Genomic DNA, 18,765 nt, shown 5'->3' with positions numbered 1-18,765 from the left:
CTCAGAGATATTTAGAAGAGAGGAGAGCAGACAACTCACCAAAGACAGTCCTGGCAGGGACGGACTCTCTGTTGAGCCAGAAAGACACTTGGGAGAGGATGACTGTCATGATGCAGGGTAGATATGTCTGGATCACAAAGTAACCAATTTTCCTCTTCAGGTGGAAATGGGTTGTCATCACAACATACTCTCCTGTGGTGAGCAGACAAAAGACGTGAAGTCAGAACGAATGTGCCGATAAACTTTACACTCCAAACTATATATTTAGGACATCTATTGTGGCTGTCCCGACAGACTTAGTGCTTTTTTTCCCTAAATGGTTTGCTGTGTTTGGGCCTTCAGTTTTATTGTGGTTGAGATTTATCGGCATAGTTATGGGTGTCATTTGTCAACAAAATCAATACCCAGGCATGATCCATTTCATCAGTGCAGTTAGAGCCAGTCGCAGAGAGAATATGACAGTCGCAGGAACAACACTGGGGTTTAATCTGGTTCTAACAGTATGTTTAGGCTTTGCAGAGACATAAATAACTGGAACAAACAATAAAAAATAGCATGGATTTATACATCAGCATAGCTTATTCAATCAAGCTTGGTATATGCAGTCACTTTGGAGCTTGGTGCTAATAAAGCAAAGCGTGGATGGCAGGGTAGGGCTGTCTTAAGCTTTACTTTCCGCCTGCAGCAAGCATCACTGCAAGCAGGTCACCCATTTTATGCTGTCACTAATTTTTGCCAGTATCAATGGAGGAAAGGGGAGGTGGAAAAAAGACGTAATGGCCAGTTGGGAAATTATAAATCTAGGGCATGGCCTGTCATTTGTAAAGCGACAAACTGATGCCACTGAAGATGCAGATGTACTGATGCAGCCATGTCCAAATTTGCAGGTTCAGACCGGTGGTTTGTTCAGTGATAAATGATGAACAATGTCGTTTTTAGTGAGTAATAAATAGGACCATGTAACTGTGTATGTACTCAATTTTAAAGCGATGGTTCAGTTTTTTATTAAGTGGGGTTATATGGGGTATTTATTCATAAACAGTATAACACAAGTGTCACCAACTGGTGGACCTCGGCCCAGGACCGGACCAAAACGCTGTCCTATCTGGACCCCTGGCCATGTTTAAATAAAATGAGAATAATCTTCAGTTAATACAGTAAACATTTACCCTCTCAAACGAGACAATCAAATCTATTGTTGACGTTCGCTACACAGAACCGCAGAAGAGTAATCTAGGCCTTAAGTTCACTGGACTAACTATTTGTTTTTGATGCAAGTGCCATAATGTGTCTGTATGTTAAAATTGTTGAAAATTGACAATGAATATTGTTGAAATGATTTGAAATTTTACATTGTTGATTTTATTTTATTGACATTATGAGGTTCGGACCTTTGCTAGGAGGATATTTTAGTAAGTGGACCTCTCAGAATTTTAGTTGAATACCCCTGGTATATCACATAGAGTAAATGTCAGTCAGCATACCCTGGGTTTGGAGAAGCAGGCTGGAGTCTGACATGGAAGTTTATTAATCTAAAGCTGCAGTGGGGTCAGCAACAAAATGTATTTTAGCGACCTAAAAAATCAATGTCCGTTTCAGTGAACGCTATATTAAGAATATTTTCACTGCTTTACCTTGTTGTCAGACAGTGATTTCCAATGGAAAATAAAACTGTTAGATTGCTCTCTTCAAAGCCAGACTCTGAGAAAAGCAGTGGTTTGACATTGCTGAACACAGGAGCTGCTGGTATACCGCTGCCTGGATCAGTTGTTTGGTTTGTGTTATTGTGTGACCTCTGTGTTCAATACAATTGGTTCAGATTCACCACATTCACACAATAATACAAAATAAATGACTGTTTGAAGTGGTGTTCATTGAGCGAAAATAACTGTTTTGGGTTTGGTTTTCTTTAATGGACTCAGGTGGCTTTGATGAGAGTACATCTGGAAAATTACAGCCGTTAAAGGCTTCCCCATCATAACAGGCTGTCTGACAAAAAATTAAAGTAGTTTAATAATATTGTTTCTTTTAGGTGGAACTTTTTTTTTAGATAGTTTAAATATGTTTGTTGCCGACCCCTCCACAGCAATCAATTGCTGAGTTTACATGTGGGACTCTAGGTATCATGATGACTATGGATCAATACCGATATAACTAACTTAAAACACACACACACACACACATACATATATATATATATATATATTATATATATATATATATATATATTAAATATATATATATATAATACCTTCGTCAGTAGATTGTGTGGACATTAAACTAGATTAAAATTTCTCTCAACACATTTATTATTTTCACACTAACCTCATAATTAAAAGCACATTGCAAACCTACCTGTGCTGGACTGGACCACACCAGAATCCACACTCTGCCCCATCAGATCATACTGGTTTAATCTGGACCCATCCTCTGCCACCACCACAGACTGGGCAGCCCCTCTGGTCCACACATACACCACCTCTGCTCGGGTGTAGGCATCTGACAAGGATGAACGGAGTGAAAAGTTATAAATTATTTTGCTGCCGGGTGTTTTTTTTTGGTCACGTGTTGCCTCACAGGTTGTATTTTTGGAGCTTCTAGGGATGCCAGTTGAAAAAAAAAAAAAACCTGAGAGTGAGATGAGGTCTTCCACTCAAATCCTCTAGTTGTTTTACCTCTTCTTATTTGGTCTTTTCTCTCATCTTGTCTAGTCCGCTCTCATCTCAATTCTGCCTGTCTTGTCTCATTTGGTATTTAAGCACATTATTTTCTTCCCCCTCGTTAGAACGTCTGCTAACCTCATCTCCACTGTTTTATCTAATCTTTTTATTATTTAAGCTCATCCTGTCTTACATTTTGTTTTTTTCCTCCTCCTCAAACATTTTAGCATTTTCTCATGTGATGTGATGTGATGTCGTGTCACATCATGTCATGTCATCCCTCTACTTATAAGAAAACAAACAAACAACATCCCAACAGGACAACATGACCTTAAAACAGCCAAGTCAGTCTTTTCTTCCCTCCGGCCACCCAACCTGTCAAAGCTGCAGTGTGGCTCGACCACTGCAGAGGAAAGGATGGCTCGACTGCAGACTGCAGCATGAGGAAGAGAGCTCATCACTGAAATATTTAGGGAGTGAGTTCAATTTAAAGGGGGGGTTGAGGCTCGGTCCTCTCACTCACGCTGTGCAGCTGTCTGAAGAATGGCACAGAGACACTGTGACGTTCCCCATCTCTTTCACTTTTGCTGTATTTTTGCTTGCCCCCCCTCCCACCTCCGTCCCCTGTATGTTTTTCTCCCTGCTAGTTCTTCTCTCATTCTCTATTCTTGTCTTCAACCTCCATCATTCTATCTCTTGTTACGTCTTCTCAAGGATGATGCAGGGTAGGGGTAGCTGTCAGCGGTGAGCAGCTGTTGTGATGCTCTGGAAATGTTACAAAGAGTGCTGCCTTGGACAAACGCAGGTCTGTGCGCTGCACGCCTGCCAGGGTCTTGCAGGGTCTTGCAGGGTTGAATGGGGGGACCAGAGGTGCCTTGGCGGACAGTTCCTCTGGGAGAACAGCTGTTACCACACTGTAATCCCTTATCAGGGACCGGTGCCGGGGTCGCGCTTCCAGTTAGATGAGGTAGTGACGGTGAGCCAGAGGCATGTGTGCTGTGTGCATGTATAGCTGCATTTCCATCAAAGGCTTTCCGTATAATACCTTTGGAACCAAAAATAACATCTACACAGAGGTACATAGACCCTAGATCTGTTCAGCGTTTCCACCACAGACAGTAGTCTTACATGTGGGCAGGGTTTTCGTCTCTCGCTGCTCCGTCCAGCAGCTCCTGCTATGTTTCCTTGTTTACCGCTGATACAAAATAAAGTCTGTACCCTGTTTTATCGTCCACAGAATGGGGTTGCAGGCTGAAATGAGAGTCTCTCAATGTGATATTTCAAAATAACAGGTTTGAGCATTGACTCCTTGTCAGGCAAGAGTAGGTGCTGCCTGAGCACACTAAACGCAGCTCTGATATGTTTTTACATTTTTTAAACGCTTGCAGATCCACTCATTATTAAAGGCGTATGTCATCTAAGAGAAGCAATAAAAACAGATGGAGTGTTGTCATATTGAAATTTAAGGTGTGTTGATGGATTCACATCATATCTAATGCATTGAGTGACATTACAAGTAAGCATTCCACCTTAAAAGTTGCTAGAAATTGGCTCAATGATTTTATTTTTTTCTCAGCCTTCAGCTGCTGCCAGAGCCTGCAAAACATAATTTCACTTTATAGTTGTAGTTTACTAATGTGTGAAAAACTTGCCCTGTTTAGAACAGCGGTTAAACCAGCCACAGCTCAGCCCTGAGCACAAAGTGTTGATTCTCTCCTGACCAAGAACAGACTGCAGTGTTTCTAGCTCCACCTTTTAGTATTGGATCTGTGTGCTAGGTACCCCAGGCAGAGGGGTGATGAAAAATGAGGATGGTTTTAAAGGTACTAAAGATACTATCCACAACTTTTCACAATGAAAACATAAAAAAATGCGTACTGTACTGAACTGAACCAAGCTGCTGGTGGAAACACATCATATGTTGTGTGTGAGTGCAGAGGTCACTTACAGCTGCCAAACTTCAGAGGACAAGCATGGGCGTCCATAGGGAAGTCTTCCAGGTGCATGGGACATTCTGCTCTTACTGTAAGCCTAGAGAGATTCATTCAACCATGGAGAGTGAATTAGAAAAGGGAAGTAAGGAAAAGCAAAGCCAGGAAGAAAAAAAGCATGGTGACAGTGCTGGTGGAGGCATAAAGAATGATAATTTGGTACAATGAGGCACCAGGAACATGTGGTATACTGTTTTTTTTCCTCAGTCTCTCAGCACCAAACACTGTCAAACTGCAGCTACTTTTCCCCAAACCAACAGAAACGCTCCAGTTCCCTGAGCTGTGGGTTTCTATTTCCTGACAGCTTGGTGAAAAACAGCACGTCAGGCCACCCGTGACACACTAATCTCCCATCCATCCCTCATCTCGCTCATCTGTGACAGCAATATGGGCTCCGCCTCTACCCCCTCCCCCTGCTAGTAAACATGCTAAAACAAATGTTTTACTATCCGCGCCTTAGACATTTCACATTAGCCTCACTCTGCAGTGTGTGCGTGTGCATCAAGGTTTGAACTGCCTTCAAGGCTTTTATTTACCCGCATGCTGCTGATGGCTGCTGAGGTGCTTGGACTGGTTTTAAACTCAGCTCAGCTGGTCATACACCTTATCTTCCTGCTCGCAACTGCCATGTACCATCCCCAAAGTGATAAATCATGACAGAATAAAACTGTCTCATTTTTCCTGGTGAACACTACCATTGAAATATGACAAATTGTAATGAAAATGTATGTGGTACACACACAGAACTTATAAATGAGTGACCAACAGCTCTTAAAAAACAGTAAATAAATAAATATGTAGAAGTATAAATAGTAGTGTAGTGAATCATATTCAAGAAAAAAAAATAACACTCTAAAGTGCAGTTTTGTGTGTATTCACTGTGAAACAGGTTAGAGGCAGTGCACCTCAGAAAGGTTACTGTAAAAATGTTTCATTTATTAGCTTCAAATATAAAGCTTTTCTTCCTGTAGAGTTCTCCAGGAACCAGTCCTAAAACCCGGAAATGAGTTTGCATTTTAGCATTCCTGATTTCCTTGCCACAAAGTCAGTGTGTTTTTTAAATGAGTTTTTGATTAGATGCCCGAAATAAGGTCTGTGGTTAACACACACTTAAGAGATTTTCACATTTCATTTTACAAACATCATTGTGCCAAGCACAGCTTTACAGCCGTGTTGTGGAGGGAATGTTAAGTCATATGACCGTAGTACAGTTTGCTTATGGACTAACGCTAGCTTTTTGCTTCTGGCAATTGCATTTAGGCTTCAAAAATCATAAATATGGTGCTCTTTTTGTTCATCCTGATGAACAAAATGTGAAGGGATTATAAATGTTTGTTTGCCACAGAGGATATTTTCTGCAATAATCCAAAGAAAAATCCTAAAAGCTTTTTGAAGAGGGAACCAGGGCGACACTAACTTTAACATTGGCCCCAAAGAGAAACGTCATCCCTGGAGCACTCTATTGGCATCAAATGCCATAACTAAAAAACAAGACCAAATCCACCACCAAATTTATCTCACAAGCAATTATTTTCTGTGTAGCTAAAGTTCAACGCCACTGATCTCCATTGTCCCAAAAACTATTAAAAACACATCAATAAGTCACACCATTGAACTGGGTGACATGTTCCTTCACCATGAATACGGACACTTCTGCATACACCATTGTGGTGCCATAAATACTTACTACTACTCCAAAAGTGTATAAATCCACAGCTGAAAGTCGTCCACAGCTAAAATCAATATTTACTTCACTTTGAGAGATGTTATAGTTTCAATGTCAGCTAAAAAAGCATTTGAGTCTCTGTCTCGTCCTGAATTTCTTTGTTGCAGTGATGTAAACGAAGTCAGCCTACCTCATGGTGTACAGCAGCGTGCCTTCCTCTGTAATCCGCAGCAGCTTGTTTGGCATGGTCATGTTGTGAGCCACCGACTTCTTGCCATTGTGGAAGAAGGTGTCGGGGGTCCAAATCTTGCTGGCCATCAGGTTGTTGAGACGCAGCACGGCCATGGGGCCTTTGAACTTTAACCTTTCATCCTTCCAGCTCTGTCTGAAGAAGACATCGATGGTGTACTCCTACAGGTGGAAGGTGATAGGGAGAGCGAAATACAAGTCAAAGACAGAACACCACCCTGTAGCTGTTTTCCTTACATCTTCATCTGCTACTGCTGGCTTGGGGAAGATGCTGAGTAATCCAACCTTTTTCCTTTTCTCACTTTTTTCCTTTTTCTATTCTGTATGTCACTTTGACTTTCTTATGGTAGTCTTGGCCTAGTTTCCCTGCTGGTAACTGTCTCTTTTTATTAAAGGCTTTGGCAAATGTAGAGAGGATCTAGTGGACAGAGGTGCATGGTTTTCTGGCTGGTGTCTTTTCTAAAAGAATGCCTCTATTGTTAAATATAGTAAATGTTCTCTATTTCAAATATTTGTGGTTGCCTTTTGCACTGTCTGTCACTTCATTTTTTACATAATTATGGTCCGGTCAGTTTAATGCACTACATGCAAATAGGGCATCATTTGGCATTTGGTCATTTGGTATTGCATTGTTATGTGAGTGCCAAAAATGATCATTGTTAGCATTTTACTTTGGGGAAACTTCTTTGCTCAGTAATCTAAATTACACTGGACACAAAAAGGAAGCACTGGACACAAAATTAGGAGGACATTTCATTTTGAAAGCAGCTAATGACTATAGCTGAGAGCAGATTCTAATGGTTCCACATGACTGCCCGGCAGAGTAAAGGGAGCCTGTAAAAATTACAGCGCAGCCTGTTTTTTTGCGCCCCCCCCCCCCATTTTCCACTTGGCCCACGTAAGATAATTAGTATGAGCTGAAACAGAGCTTCAAGGTAATAGAGGGGGAAAGGGAGAGGCTGGAGATGGAGAAAATGTTCTTCAGCTCTTCCTTCTGGCTTTAACACAGCAGCAAAATAGCCCTGGCCCGCATGTCAGCCAGTGCAATTAACTGAGATTATGTCAAATAGAGTACAACACTTCACGTGCAGATAACAGGAGTCTTTTTTTTCAAGTGGTAAAGGAGAGGCAGTGAGACATTTGGATGAGATTAATTGGTTTCCGGTGCACAGAGCAAAGATCAGATGCTCATGTTTGAACAGCCTACGGCTTCTTTTTTTTTTAGGTAGCATATTGAAGACTAAAGAAACCATGAATATGATGAGTCATATTTTAATGCTGCAGTTTTATTTGATATTGGAATGTAGGGTTTTTTTCTTTTTAATTCTATTGCCGCCTACCATCAAGTAATCTCATCATACTAAAGTGTTGCAATGTGCAAACAGCGTGACCTTCCGAAAGTATAGCTACACTTGCTGCAATTTCACTACATTTCAGGAGTGACAGAGAGATCACCATCTGAATCTGGTACTTCTACAACGCTATGGTGTAGTTGTTACAACATCAGTCAAGAACTGTTTGTCTTTAGTTATTTATTAATACACTTAACAGTTGGTAATTTATGAGAATAACTTTGTCATGTTTGCTGAAACAGTCAATATATTCAGAAAGAGGTACATGAGACAGAGAGTCTGTGAAAAAACATGTCCCTCCTCCTCTTTCATTACTTTTAATGGCACTTAAATCTATCACAGCGCACCAAAATCAACCAATCTAAGCAGCATTGATCAAATATTAATCAGGATTCTATAACTGTGTTGGCTATTTCTTGCCCCAAATGTTTTGAAAAACACATTTTAGTGAACTGTTAAGCTGTAGAATAAGAGAGTTTGTGACCCGGCCACCATGTTGGAGACAGTCGAGCTGAGAGCTTAGCTCCACCAACCAGCCAGACCTACTTTCACATTTTATGGCTAAACAGTGAACTAAAATGTGTTTCTGAAAACATTTTAGGTGAGAAAAAGACAATGCAGAGAATATTGATTCGTATTTTTGAGTTCTGACTAGTTTGACAGTTTAAACACAGTTCACAAACAGTGGTTTACATGACTGACAGCTGCGTTAGAAACTCCTCGGCTCTGACGTGTTCTTTTCGTTCACTTTCAGTAAGGCCATTAGAAACACTACAAGGCAGAGAAATATGAGATTTTTTCAAGTTTCTGTCTCATGTGAATGTAAAGATAAATATGACAAAAGTTGGGGTTTTTTTTAAAATAAAAATTACCAACTACAGCTTTGACCAGTTGTTTTTTGCTACACGCAGGCTCTTAAAGCTCAATATCCACATTACTTAGCTCCAGATTTTTTTAGTAAAGACAGATCAGCACAGGCATGGTTCTGAAATATTAATACTCCATCTACAAGCTCAAAAAACTGAATATTTGAGGCTATTTTTAATATTCCAAAACAAACCAACAGAGTTTGGGGTCAGGGTTCACAGCATATTTCGACATGCACATAAAAGTCACATGCAGTTATATTTACGAGTAGGTGGGTGGCATTTGTGTGGAGTATTATTACAAACCGTGCTCCAGAAAATACATTTCACATGTGTGACAGTTTTATTAACACATCAGGAGTTAATGAAATGAATCATCAAATTCATAATCATTTTGTAGCGTTAGAGACCATTGTGCCCAGAGAGGTTAGAAGACAGCGGTTAGGGTGGAGGGGAAAGGGATAGGGGAAAACTAGTGACATTTACAGAGGCAAAAAGAGTCTTACCATGTCATGGTCCGAAACTGGCCCAATACTAGTCACGAAAATGTCAGTCTTGACTTCAGTTACACGCTCTGTTGAAGCAGGAAATTGCCAGAGTGAGTGACTATCAGTGGCATTCATTAGCCCCTAACTACCTGTTAATACAAGACCACCTGGCTATAGCCTCTGATCCATTCAATCTATTCAGCATTATTTTTAACACTTAGACACATTCACATGAACACAAATTGGAGAGAAAAAAACACGACCATAAAAATACCCATTTTGGATGTCGATAACCATTTCTGCTGGTATTGGTTTCAGTGTCAGCTCCATTACCCGGACAGTGGTTCAATCTCTTAATAAATTTGCGCATTGCTGTGTTACTGAAAATATGCCACTCTGGTCCCATAATACTGAGAGCCAAAATGGGTCCACTAGGGATTCAGTTGGAGGGGGTGGCAAAGGCTGTGTGTGTGTGTGTGTGTGTGTGTGTGTGTGTGTGTGGGTGTGGGTGTGTGTTCCTTGTGATTCTGAAACTGAAATATGACAGCATGATTTATGAATGATACCCATCATAATCCATAATTTCTTCCCCTCGGCTGCTGAACTTCTAGCAGGCCTGGTTTTATTCGCCTGTCTGTTTGATGCCTGCTGCATCACACTGTGCGATCCTCGGTGTCCTTCACACACCAATTCTCACATTATCGCTCTTCCACTTTTCTCTTTTTACTCTCCGTTTCTTCCTCTTTCTCCAGTTCTCTCATTTTCCATTTCTGGATTTGTCTCCCTGCCATTTTGTTTCTCTCTCTAACAATGGACAGTGGACAATAGAGTGAAGAGCAGCCCACACAATGAAATGTCATTCAGTGTGTTATATTAGAACTGCTGGATTTATGACAATTCACTGTTTCACAAAAGCGGCAGGTGAAGAGTGAGTCTCCACTTCATTTTTTTAATTATCACACAAAATCTGACACTGAAAGCAAACCCACCTCCATACAGTTTAGTCATATGGATATTACTATGTGTTGTCATGGCCAATGTAAGCTATTTGTAGGAGTCCTTTGGATGATATTTGCATATTTGGAAGAAGAAAAAAAACATTCAAACAGTCACCATGAGGGACAAAAGACATTCAATGGCTTGGGTTTACTGACCTCCCAGTCCTGGCCTGAGGCGATTGTCATAGCCATCCAGAAGGCTGTCTAAGATCTTGGTGAACACTGTAGTGTTATCTTTCTGTTCATCTGTCATGCCATTCTGCCCAGAGCTGGCAAAACAAAGAAGAAGATTTAAAGTCGTCACAGCTAGAGTCCAAAACCACAGTCTAAACTGCCAAAAGAGTAAGAACAAACTCTGCATATGAATCATATATCAAAGACATAAAAGAGAGGATATCTGCTCTGTAGTTAGCAAAACAGCTCTGTTGAAAAGCACGCACAGCACAGAATGCACCGTGAATCACATTGTGAAGAAAATGGACGAGAAAACTCTGTCAAATCCTGCATGACACTGACGCATTTCACTGCCAATTCACAGTTCACAGTGTGTGACCATGAAGCTTTAGATCGTATTGATAGTAGATGAAAGAGCAAGTGATTGTTCAGAGGTGGACTGGAAGGGAAAATATTCCACAGAGGCAAATTATACTGTATTATCCCTTTGGAAAGTGTTGCAAGTGTTAAAGTTATTTGCATCGAAATGTGAAACTGGTCATACGGAGCACACATGTGCGTGCGCACTCACACCCACACGTACTGTAGGCCCAATCTCACAGAGAAAAAGAGAATAGAGAAATCATGATACATTATTTATACCTTAATATGGTCTTTTAGACCACAAAGGCCTTGCTGAATGTGCTCTTTGAACAACATGAAACAAAATGCTTAGAGCAATGCCAAAAACAGTCACAATCAGTAATTGTAAGAGCAGAGTTTGCAGCATCTTCACGCATGAATATTTTAGCACACTCATAATCAGTAATACAGCCCTTAATTGCATTGTATAAAAGCAGGATGTTTAGGGATGTGTGCATGTGTGTGTTTGCATACCTGAATCAATGCATGCATGCACTCGAGGCTCAGGGTCTGTGCACATATGCAAGCTTGTGTACACATTCATGCATATGTTTGCATGTGCGTTAGTGCTGATAATAATCAGATGAAGCGCTCTCACAATGTATTGTGCACCTCTAAGCAATCATCCTCTCCCTCTTTTTATGCCAACAGCGTTTGGTTTGATTGCATGCTAAATAAACAGCAAGTGTTTGGAAACAAGCTCTGCAAGCTGAACGGCTCCAAGGAGAGAGAGGTCATCAAGATTATTTAGCAGGGACCTGCGACAAGAGGGAAGGAAAAGTAGGAGGGATGGCTGTAGGGAGAGTGGCGTCTGGAGATGTGAGGAAAGCTCCAAAGACAAAGAAGAGAGAAGAAAAAAAAGAGACAGAGATAACGAAGGATGAGGAGGGGGGAGATAAAAGGCAGAAGAGCGAGGTTGGGAAAAGGTGAGGAAATTGTTAAGTGAAACCGGGGAGGGGCGTTTCAAAGAGACACAGCTCACGTTCAAAGCTGAGGGATTGAGGCAGATCCTCCAGCTTTAAACGTGAGCTGATAAACATTTTGCTTTCTAAATAAGGATGCGGCATTCGCGTCACACATGGATTTGTATAAAAGGGTTAATGCGCATCTCTCTGCCACCAATTTCCCTTAATTCGCAAGCGTCCTTCTATCTGCCCAAAAAAAAAAAAGGAACTCTCTAAAAACCAAAGCCAGCATTAAAACTGTCGAAACTGTGATGAGCAATTTTGTTTTGCGTCAGTCTTGAAGGTAACAGCTTTGAAATACTCAAATTCAAAACAATAATTAATCTGTTTTGTTCAGGTCTGGGAAGCCAATTATGCATAAATACAGGAAGCATTCATTGGACGTCAACTGAGGCTAAAATATAAAAAACAACCTCCTCTTTCCTCCCTGATTAATATTCCTGCTTTTTACATTTATTTAGGCACTTCCAATTTGCCAAATCAGAGCGAGACACTGAAACAATTTTTGGAATACCCTGAGGGTTACAGCCTTCTTGTTTTACTCTCCACCAACAGAGAAATAAAGCCAGGATGTCCCTTAGTGCTTTTAAGTTCTACAATAATGAAAATCAGCTTAATAGACGGAAAACATGGAAAATTTCTAGCCATACAAGTCAATAATAATCAGTAGAAGAAATGGTGAAAATTACACTTCTCTTTTCCTAAATAAAAGCAGGAATTATTTAAAGAGCGTTCTTTTTGACCTTGCATTTCTTTAGTGACTGTGTGCTGTATTTTTTTCAATACCGCAATGAGTCAAAGTCATCATCTCAGCCAATAGACACCAAACATTTTTACTTAACTGAAATGGATTGAATTATATGGCAGATATCTTTTTTTGAAGAGGCATTTTTTACAGTGCATACGGGGAGACATGGGTGGTGGCGGTGGGGTGGTTAGTGTTATATGTCAAGGGAAAGAAAAGAAAAGGGAGAGGAAAAGGTGCTGTGGAAGAATACACATGTTTATCAGCCAGGGGCCACTTCCTCATAAAACATTGTACACCATCCCCATCTACAGGTCATCTGAACAGCAACAGTGCCGTTCACACTCACTCTGCCAATGTCTCTCTTTCACTCTCTCTCCCCTTCTCCATTTTACTGTACGTCTCTCTCTCACTCGCTCGCTCCCTTTTCTCTCCCGTCACTCGGATATCTAATTATAAGGCAATTTCTTTCGTTGGCAACATACTGTAGCAGAGTGCTAGGTCTTCCTGATTACCGTGTCTCGTTGAAATCCCCCAAGGTGTGTATGTGCGAGTGAGGGACTGGATTATACAGTAAATCTTTGGGTGATAATTGCCTTGCAGTTTGCGGTGACAGTTCCTCAGTAAAGTAATCAGTACTTTTATATTTTCTCTAATGTGCTCAACATACAGCACATCAAACCCACTAAATCAAAACCTGGTTGGTACAGCTTGAATTTTAGCTACAGTCGTGATTAATCAGTTAGATCAAATCAGTGTGCAATCATGACGTATTGCAGTGCGTCGTGCAAATGGGACACATTCAATTTGTGTTCTGAATGTGCTGAGGCATGCAAGCTGAAACATGCACTATACATTGTATACATGTGAGTTTTCCCGTGTTGTCTTTGAGAGCGAAGCAAGCTGGACCATCTCAAGACATCACCATTCAAGTCAACTGCCTGTGACAGTTCTGCTGAATTATTCAACCGTGCAGAAACGCCTGATCTCTTGAGTCTCTCTAGGATTCTACAGAAGAGCCACATTGGGACAAGAGCTTGAATGATCTTGAGCAATTGCAGCTAGCTAATGAATTGTACTTTTGGCGTTTAATTTGTAACCATCAAGTGCTTTGGTTGTCTGTTGTATTTAGGGTCCAGTGACAAAGTTATCCATATTTATCCATGCAGTGGAATCAGATTATATTTTGAGGTGTGCCACACACAGATGGCTGCCCAGCATTTAAACCATGTGGGAATTGATGCAGTTGCAGACACATGACAGTGGATCAAATTGCTGTCATCCCTTATCCAATCACTCTCTCTCTTTCTCCGTCTGTTTGCCTGCTTCTGGTTATAGGTGACATCCGACACCTCAGTGTTGACATTGAGAAGTGTGTCTGTACATCGACCCTACTATCCCCGCAGTCACTGTCACAAACACGTGTGCAAATCTGTGCCAAATATCACAGTGCAATCTACTGTACACAGTCCATATCTGAAAACTCAGAATGTCAATGTTGTCCCACAAGGCTAGTGAACCAAAACAAGTGTGATAATGTAGATAGAGGCTCTTTTGGCTCCTCTTTCTCTCTGTTGCACTTGGTATTGCCTCTATGCAATTTGGAGGTATCCTGTGGGGATGCCCCAGTTACAACCACTGTGAATATGCTCTTAAAGGGTGTTACCCAATAAAACAAGCAATAGGCAGGAGGACAGAATCTAAGCTCAGCAGGTGTACCACTGTTTGCCCCCCTTGCTGGCTGACTGCCCGACCGATTTAGTGACGTATTTATTGACCAGTTGACCACTCGGCAAGCACTGAGACGAGCATTAAAAAGGTAATTGTCCTCTTCGACAAAGCTACATTCAATATTTTGCCCAATGCAGTGTGCTCTTCAGTTTGTCCTCCAAATGTCAGTTTGTGTAATTGCATTATTGCAGTAATATCTTGATCACATAGGCAATATTTAGACTTAAAATAATAAGTGTTTGTCTCAAACTCCTCGTAAGGCTTTAAAAGTAAGTCATATGAACAGTGTCCACATTTTTGGCTTTCACATATTTAGAATTATCCAGTGATCCAGTGTAATGTTGATGCATTTGGCAGTTAAAGTTTGTTCTTACCTTTTCCCACCCAGTACGCTGCTGGCGGCAAGCAAGCAAGCCCACAGACACAGAAAGGCCGTCCTGCTCCGTCCACACATAGTTGCAATATGAGCTTTCACTGCTGGAGGTCAAAGAGAGAGAGAATGAACATCATTACCAAGTCATATGAGCCAATGGTCCGCCATTAACCCCAACATGTCATCACACCTGGAGTCAACAAGCATGTAGATGTGCTAAAGCAACAACAGCCAATTCTGAGGTTGCAAGAGAGACCTTGTTCCTTTAGAGATATTTAGTCCTGCTTCTCAAAATCTCTCACAGAATCACTGACAGCACATGAATCAAACCAAATGGCCCTGCCACATGCATTGGGCCATCACATGCCACTTGACACATGCACCCCTCAAAGATTTTACATCATTTTAAATTATGTGTCACATTGACAGAGACATATTCTACACTCTGGCTACGTGGAAGACCGACTTTAAATAGCTGCTCAGCATCTCCATGACCAGAAAGGGGGCCCAGTGGAATTACGACTTTCATAACTGATACACACGCATACGATATGGCTGCATCTGTAGCGCATAATAATTAAGACGAAATAACAAGGCAACGCATCATCGAGCGCATAACACCCCGTGTGAGCTTGTAGCACCTGTACACAGCCTCCTCTAATACCCTGCAATGTGAAAGGCGCAATACCGCAATATCAAATCCCCCTAAAAATAAGAGCATTTGCTTCCTCCTCAATCATTAAGCTATGATGTCAGCCGGGTCATAAAGTATGTAAGCAATTAGCCTGCGCTACTGTGCATGCAAAACACAATGCTCACAATCACGGTCCATTTTTGAAGGTATAATCGATGTGTGCACGAGAGGACCAATTATACTTACTTACAGAAAGGCGCTAAACCAGTATTTCACACACGACCACCAAATCCTGCCTGTGAAACACAGCCCACATAGAAGACAATGCCCCTGCTACTTGCTTGTGATGTTCCAAGGTGCTCTGTGAGCGGATGGGAGTCGGGGAGGGGGGGACGCACAATGCTGTGCTAAAATGAAATAAAAATAAAATAAATCCGTTGGTTGACAAGGCTTTGACAAAGCGGGGATGATGCAGATTAACGACTGGAGGAGAAAATCCCGCACAAGCACACTTTCTAAGTTATTCAGAGGGAAATGTCACCCTCTCCCCTCCAATGCATGAATATATCTGAGCTGGGGAGAAATTTAGCATGCAACTGGCATCCCTGCAAGGTTGGTCTAAATACATGCATGGCGATCCAATTCGTGCGTGGCGGAGTAATTAAGCAAATGTGCGTTGATGCTGTTTTATTCGGAGCGCTGTCCGCGGTGCTGAAACCAGGCTGCCTCCCGTTAAAAGCCTCAAACGACTCTCGTTTGCCATAAAATACCCCATAAACGGTGCCAATTTCGACGGCAAACTCCCCCCGTTCTCCCAAATAAAACTCGATTCTAGCGGCGTCCAGCAACACAAACCATCCCTCTCTAAAGCCGAGCGTTACTCCCCTCTCCCCCTTCTTCAGCCTGATAAAAGGCGAGAAAAATGGAGAAAATCACTTACAGCAGACGAGTCGGGGTATATTCGGTGTCCGCTGGCTATATCCTCAAACTTTTGAGAATATCTTTTCTAGCCGGACTGAATGAGAAAAATCCTCTGTGATCTCAGATCTGACGAATTTTAGCTTGAGGCTGGAGAAGCGGCTGCTGACGATATGCGCAGGTCTCTCTCACTGTTCATTGGTGGTGCTGTAGTGAGTTGAACTCTCTCAGTCTGTCAGCAACAAAAAAAAAAAAAAAAAAAAAAAAATCTTCCACTAAACTAACAAATCTGCTCTGTGCACCGAGGTCTGTATCCAAAATCAACGTTTTAGTTCATCAGTCGTAAATAAAGTGCATGGCAAACAGACTGTGCCCAAGCGCAGACCATTTAATTTTAGAATAGGCTGTACCAACCTAATATAAAGACTAGCCCGCCCATTTTATATGCAGCACAATTTAACTTCCACCGCTGTCGCCCTAATCTCTTTTCAGTGGCTGCTAAATAAAAATCCTCTTACATTTTCAACTGGGATCCCTTGTTTTTTCCCCATCGCGCTTTCTCTGTCTCGCTCCCTGACTCCTACGTGATGATTTCCAAGGAGATAAAATTGACATGCATTAAAAAAAAGACCGTCTCGCGACCAAGACAGCTAGGGCATCTTATGGACAAGAGTCATAAAACGGACAGTTGAGTACTTACGATGAAGCAACAACAAAAAAAGAAAGAGCGAGAACGACACACGAATGGATTACACGGCTCGGATACGCGCGCACACAAGCAAGGGGAAAGACACCTCCAAAAAATGTTAAGAAAATCGTGTTCCCTCACCAGCTTGCACTGATGAGACGAGCCTCTCTGCAATAAAATCCTCCTCGAATCACTCGCCGTCTCCTAAAAGCCTGCGTTTCGCATCGAGACAACAGCACTGTGTCTCTGTTTACAGCCAAATATTCTGCTGCTACAGCCGCGCCACTCCAGACTGAGCTCAGAACGGCGAGGAGCGCTGAGCTGCGTGCATCTGCAAGGGAGGAAAAAAAATTGGGCTGATGATACCCAGCGTATATTTTTGTAGTCATCTGCGTATTTCAAGTTAAACTACAAATCAGAAGACATTTTCATCACCAAGGACTACATCAGGAGGCATAAAAGGGAAACAAGGACATCCTTATGGGCAGTTTATATCATATCAGTGTAATTCACGGTTGCATAAGCCTCCTTATAAATCCCAGCTGTTGATTTTGGAATGCTTTTGACAGAGGAGCAACTCATTTTTTCGCCTTTAGTTTTGACTGGGGGTTTATTTTCATCAGAGCAGGCAGAGTGAGCTGGCAGTGTAGTCACGTCAGTCTGGTCTGCAGTGCAACGTTTCCTCTGAGTGTGCGTGTTTGTGTGAGTGTGTGTGTGTGTTGCCTCCTCACGCGTGGTTAAAGTAGTGCATGTGCGTGATTAGTTATGAGGGACGTCATGGGTTTATATGTGCCTCTGTATTCTGTGTTCAGTGGGGTATCTGTCTATTTATCTATCTATCTATTTATCTATCTATCTATCTATCTATCTATCTATCTATCTATTTATAATAAAAGTATTCGACGGTTTAGGATGTAACATGAACACCATCTTCAAACCTTCAAAATAAAACAAAACTGAATAATGACAAAAATACCAAGAAAGAATTCCAAATATTTCACATGGACTTTATCCTCTTCTCCTCTTCCGTCGCGCTGCTCATCTTTGCGTCCCCATAACTTGATGCTGCAGGTGCACGCGCATATTTTAATAATGACAACAAGCAATAAAAAAAACCTCCACAACCCCACCGAGCTCCTCCCGTAGAATTAATGCTATTGTAATGCAAGTGGAGTATCATATCAAGCTGCTTTCCTTCTCTCAAAGCCAGACGCCACCGCTGCATGTGACTCGATTTGCCTGTGCGCGCGCGTGCACGTGCGAGCATGCATAACCAACACGTGCCCGCGTGCGCGTTGTGTTGGCGCGCACGCCCGAGACGGATAGTGGAGAGGAGGGGAGGAAAAAAAGTCCGACTCTCGTTTCTCCAACCCGCCTCCTCACGTTTTAATAACCTCCCGTTCTGTGCAAAGAGGAGAATTTCTTCGTGGGCAACTAAAGACAGCTTCTCCAAAACACTGCCAGTGATCAATTAAGACGAATATCCACAGACGCCGCTCAAACAAATAAGGACAAGCAAAGACGACTTGCCTACTCACAGCTCCATCTCTGGGCAGGTGATGCGAACGGATAGTGAAGTGAGGTGTGCGTGCGTGTGTGTGCATGTGTGTTTGTGTGCGTGTCAGTCTGTGTGTCTGTGCGCGCGCGGGACTAAACGGAGAGAGATGGATGACGGTAATTTAGGTGAGAGATGTGCAGGTTATGGAGAAATAATCACTCGCTGTGAACAGAGCTTTGGAATTTTAAAAGAAGGGATATTGACGGACTACGCCCCCCCTCCCTTCCGTTTTTGTAGTTTGTGCATCCATCATGGGGCCATATGTGACTATAATTTGTTTCGTTTTACACAAACATAAAGTAACAAC

At 41.9% G+C, this 18,765-nt stretch overlaps 1 protein-coding gene across 3 annotated transcripts in view; it reads right to left on the bottom strand.

Annotated features, from left to right (window-relative positions):
• gabra1 (gamma-aminobutyric acid type A receptor subunit alpha1) overlaps positions 1–17,213 on the bottom strand; it is a 35,446-nt gene extending 18,233 nt beyond the window's left edge. Inside the window, exons 1-8 of one of the 3 annotated variants that reach the window (XM_042499192.1) lie at positions 17,042–17,213; positions 14,662–14,764; positions 10,427–10,539; positions 9,291–9,358; positions 6,508–6,728; positions 4,609–4,691; positions 2,356–2,499; positions 40–192 (exon numbers count right to left, since the gene is read on the bottom strand). In XM_042499192.1, the coding sequence (XP_042355126.1) occupies positions 40–192; positions 2,356–2,499; positions 4,609–4,691; positions 6,508–6,728; positions 9,291–9,358; positions 10,427–10,539; positions 14,662–14,741 (862 nt within the window). In that variant the 5' untranslated portion in view covers positions 14,742–14,764; positions 17,042–17,213. The other 2 variants (XM_042499193.1, XM_042499194.1) reach the window with 2 other exon arrangements.
• Positions 17,214–18,765: the final 1,552 nt, after the last annotated feature.

Source organism: Plectropomus leopardus, chromosome 13 (genome assembly GCF_008729295.1).
Source record: "Plectropomus leopardus isolate mb chromosome 13, YSFRI_Pleo_2.0, whole genome shotgun sequence".
Taxonomy (NCBI): domain Eukaryota; kingdom Metazoa; phylum Chordata; class Actinopteri; order Perciformes; family Serranidae; genus Plectropomus; species Plectropomus leopardus.
Note: the sequence above shows the minus strand (reverse complement) of the source record. Positions and strands in the feature narration are given on the sequence as shown.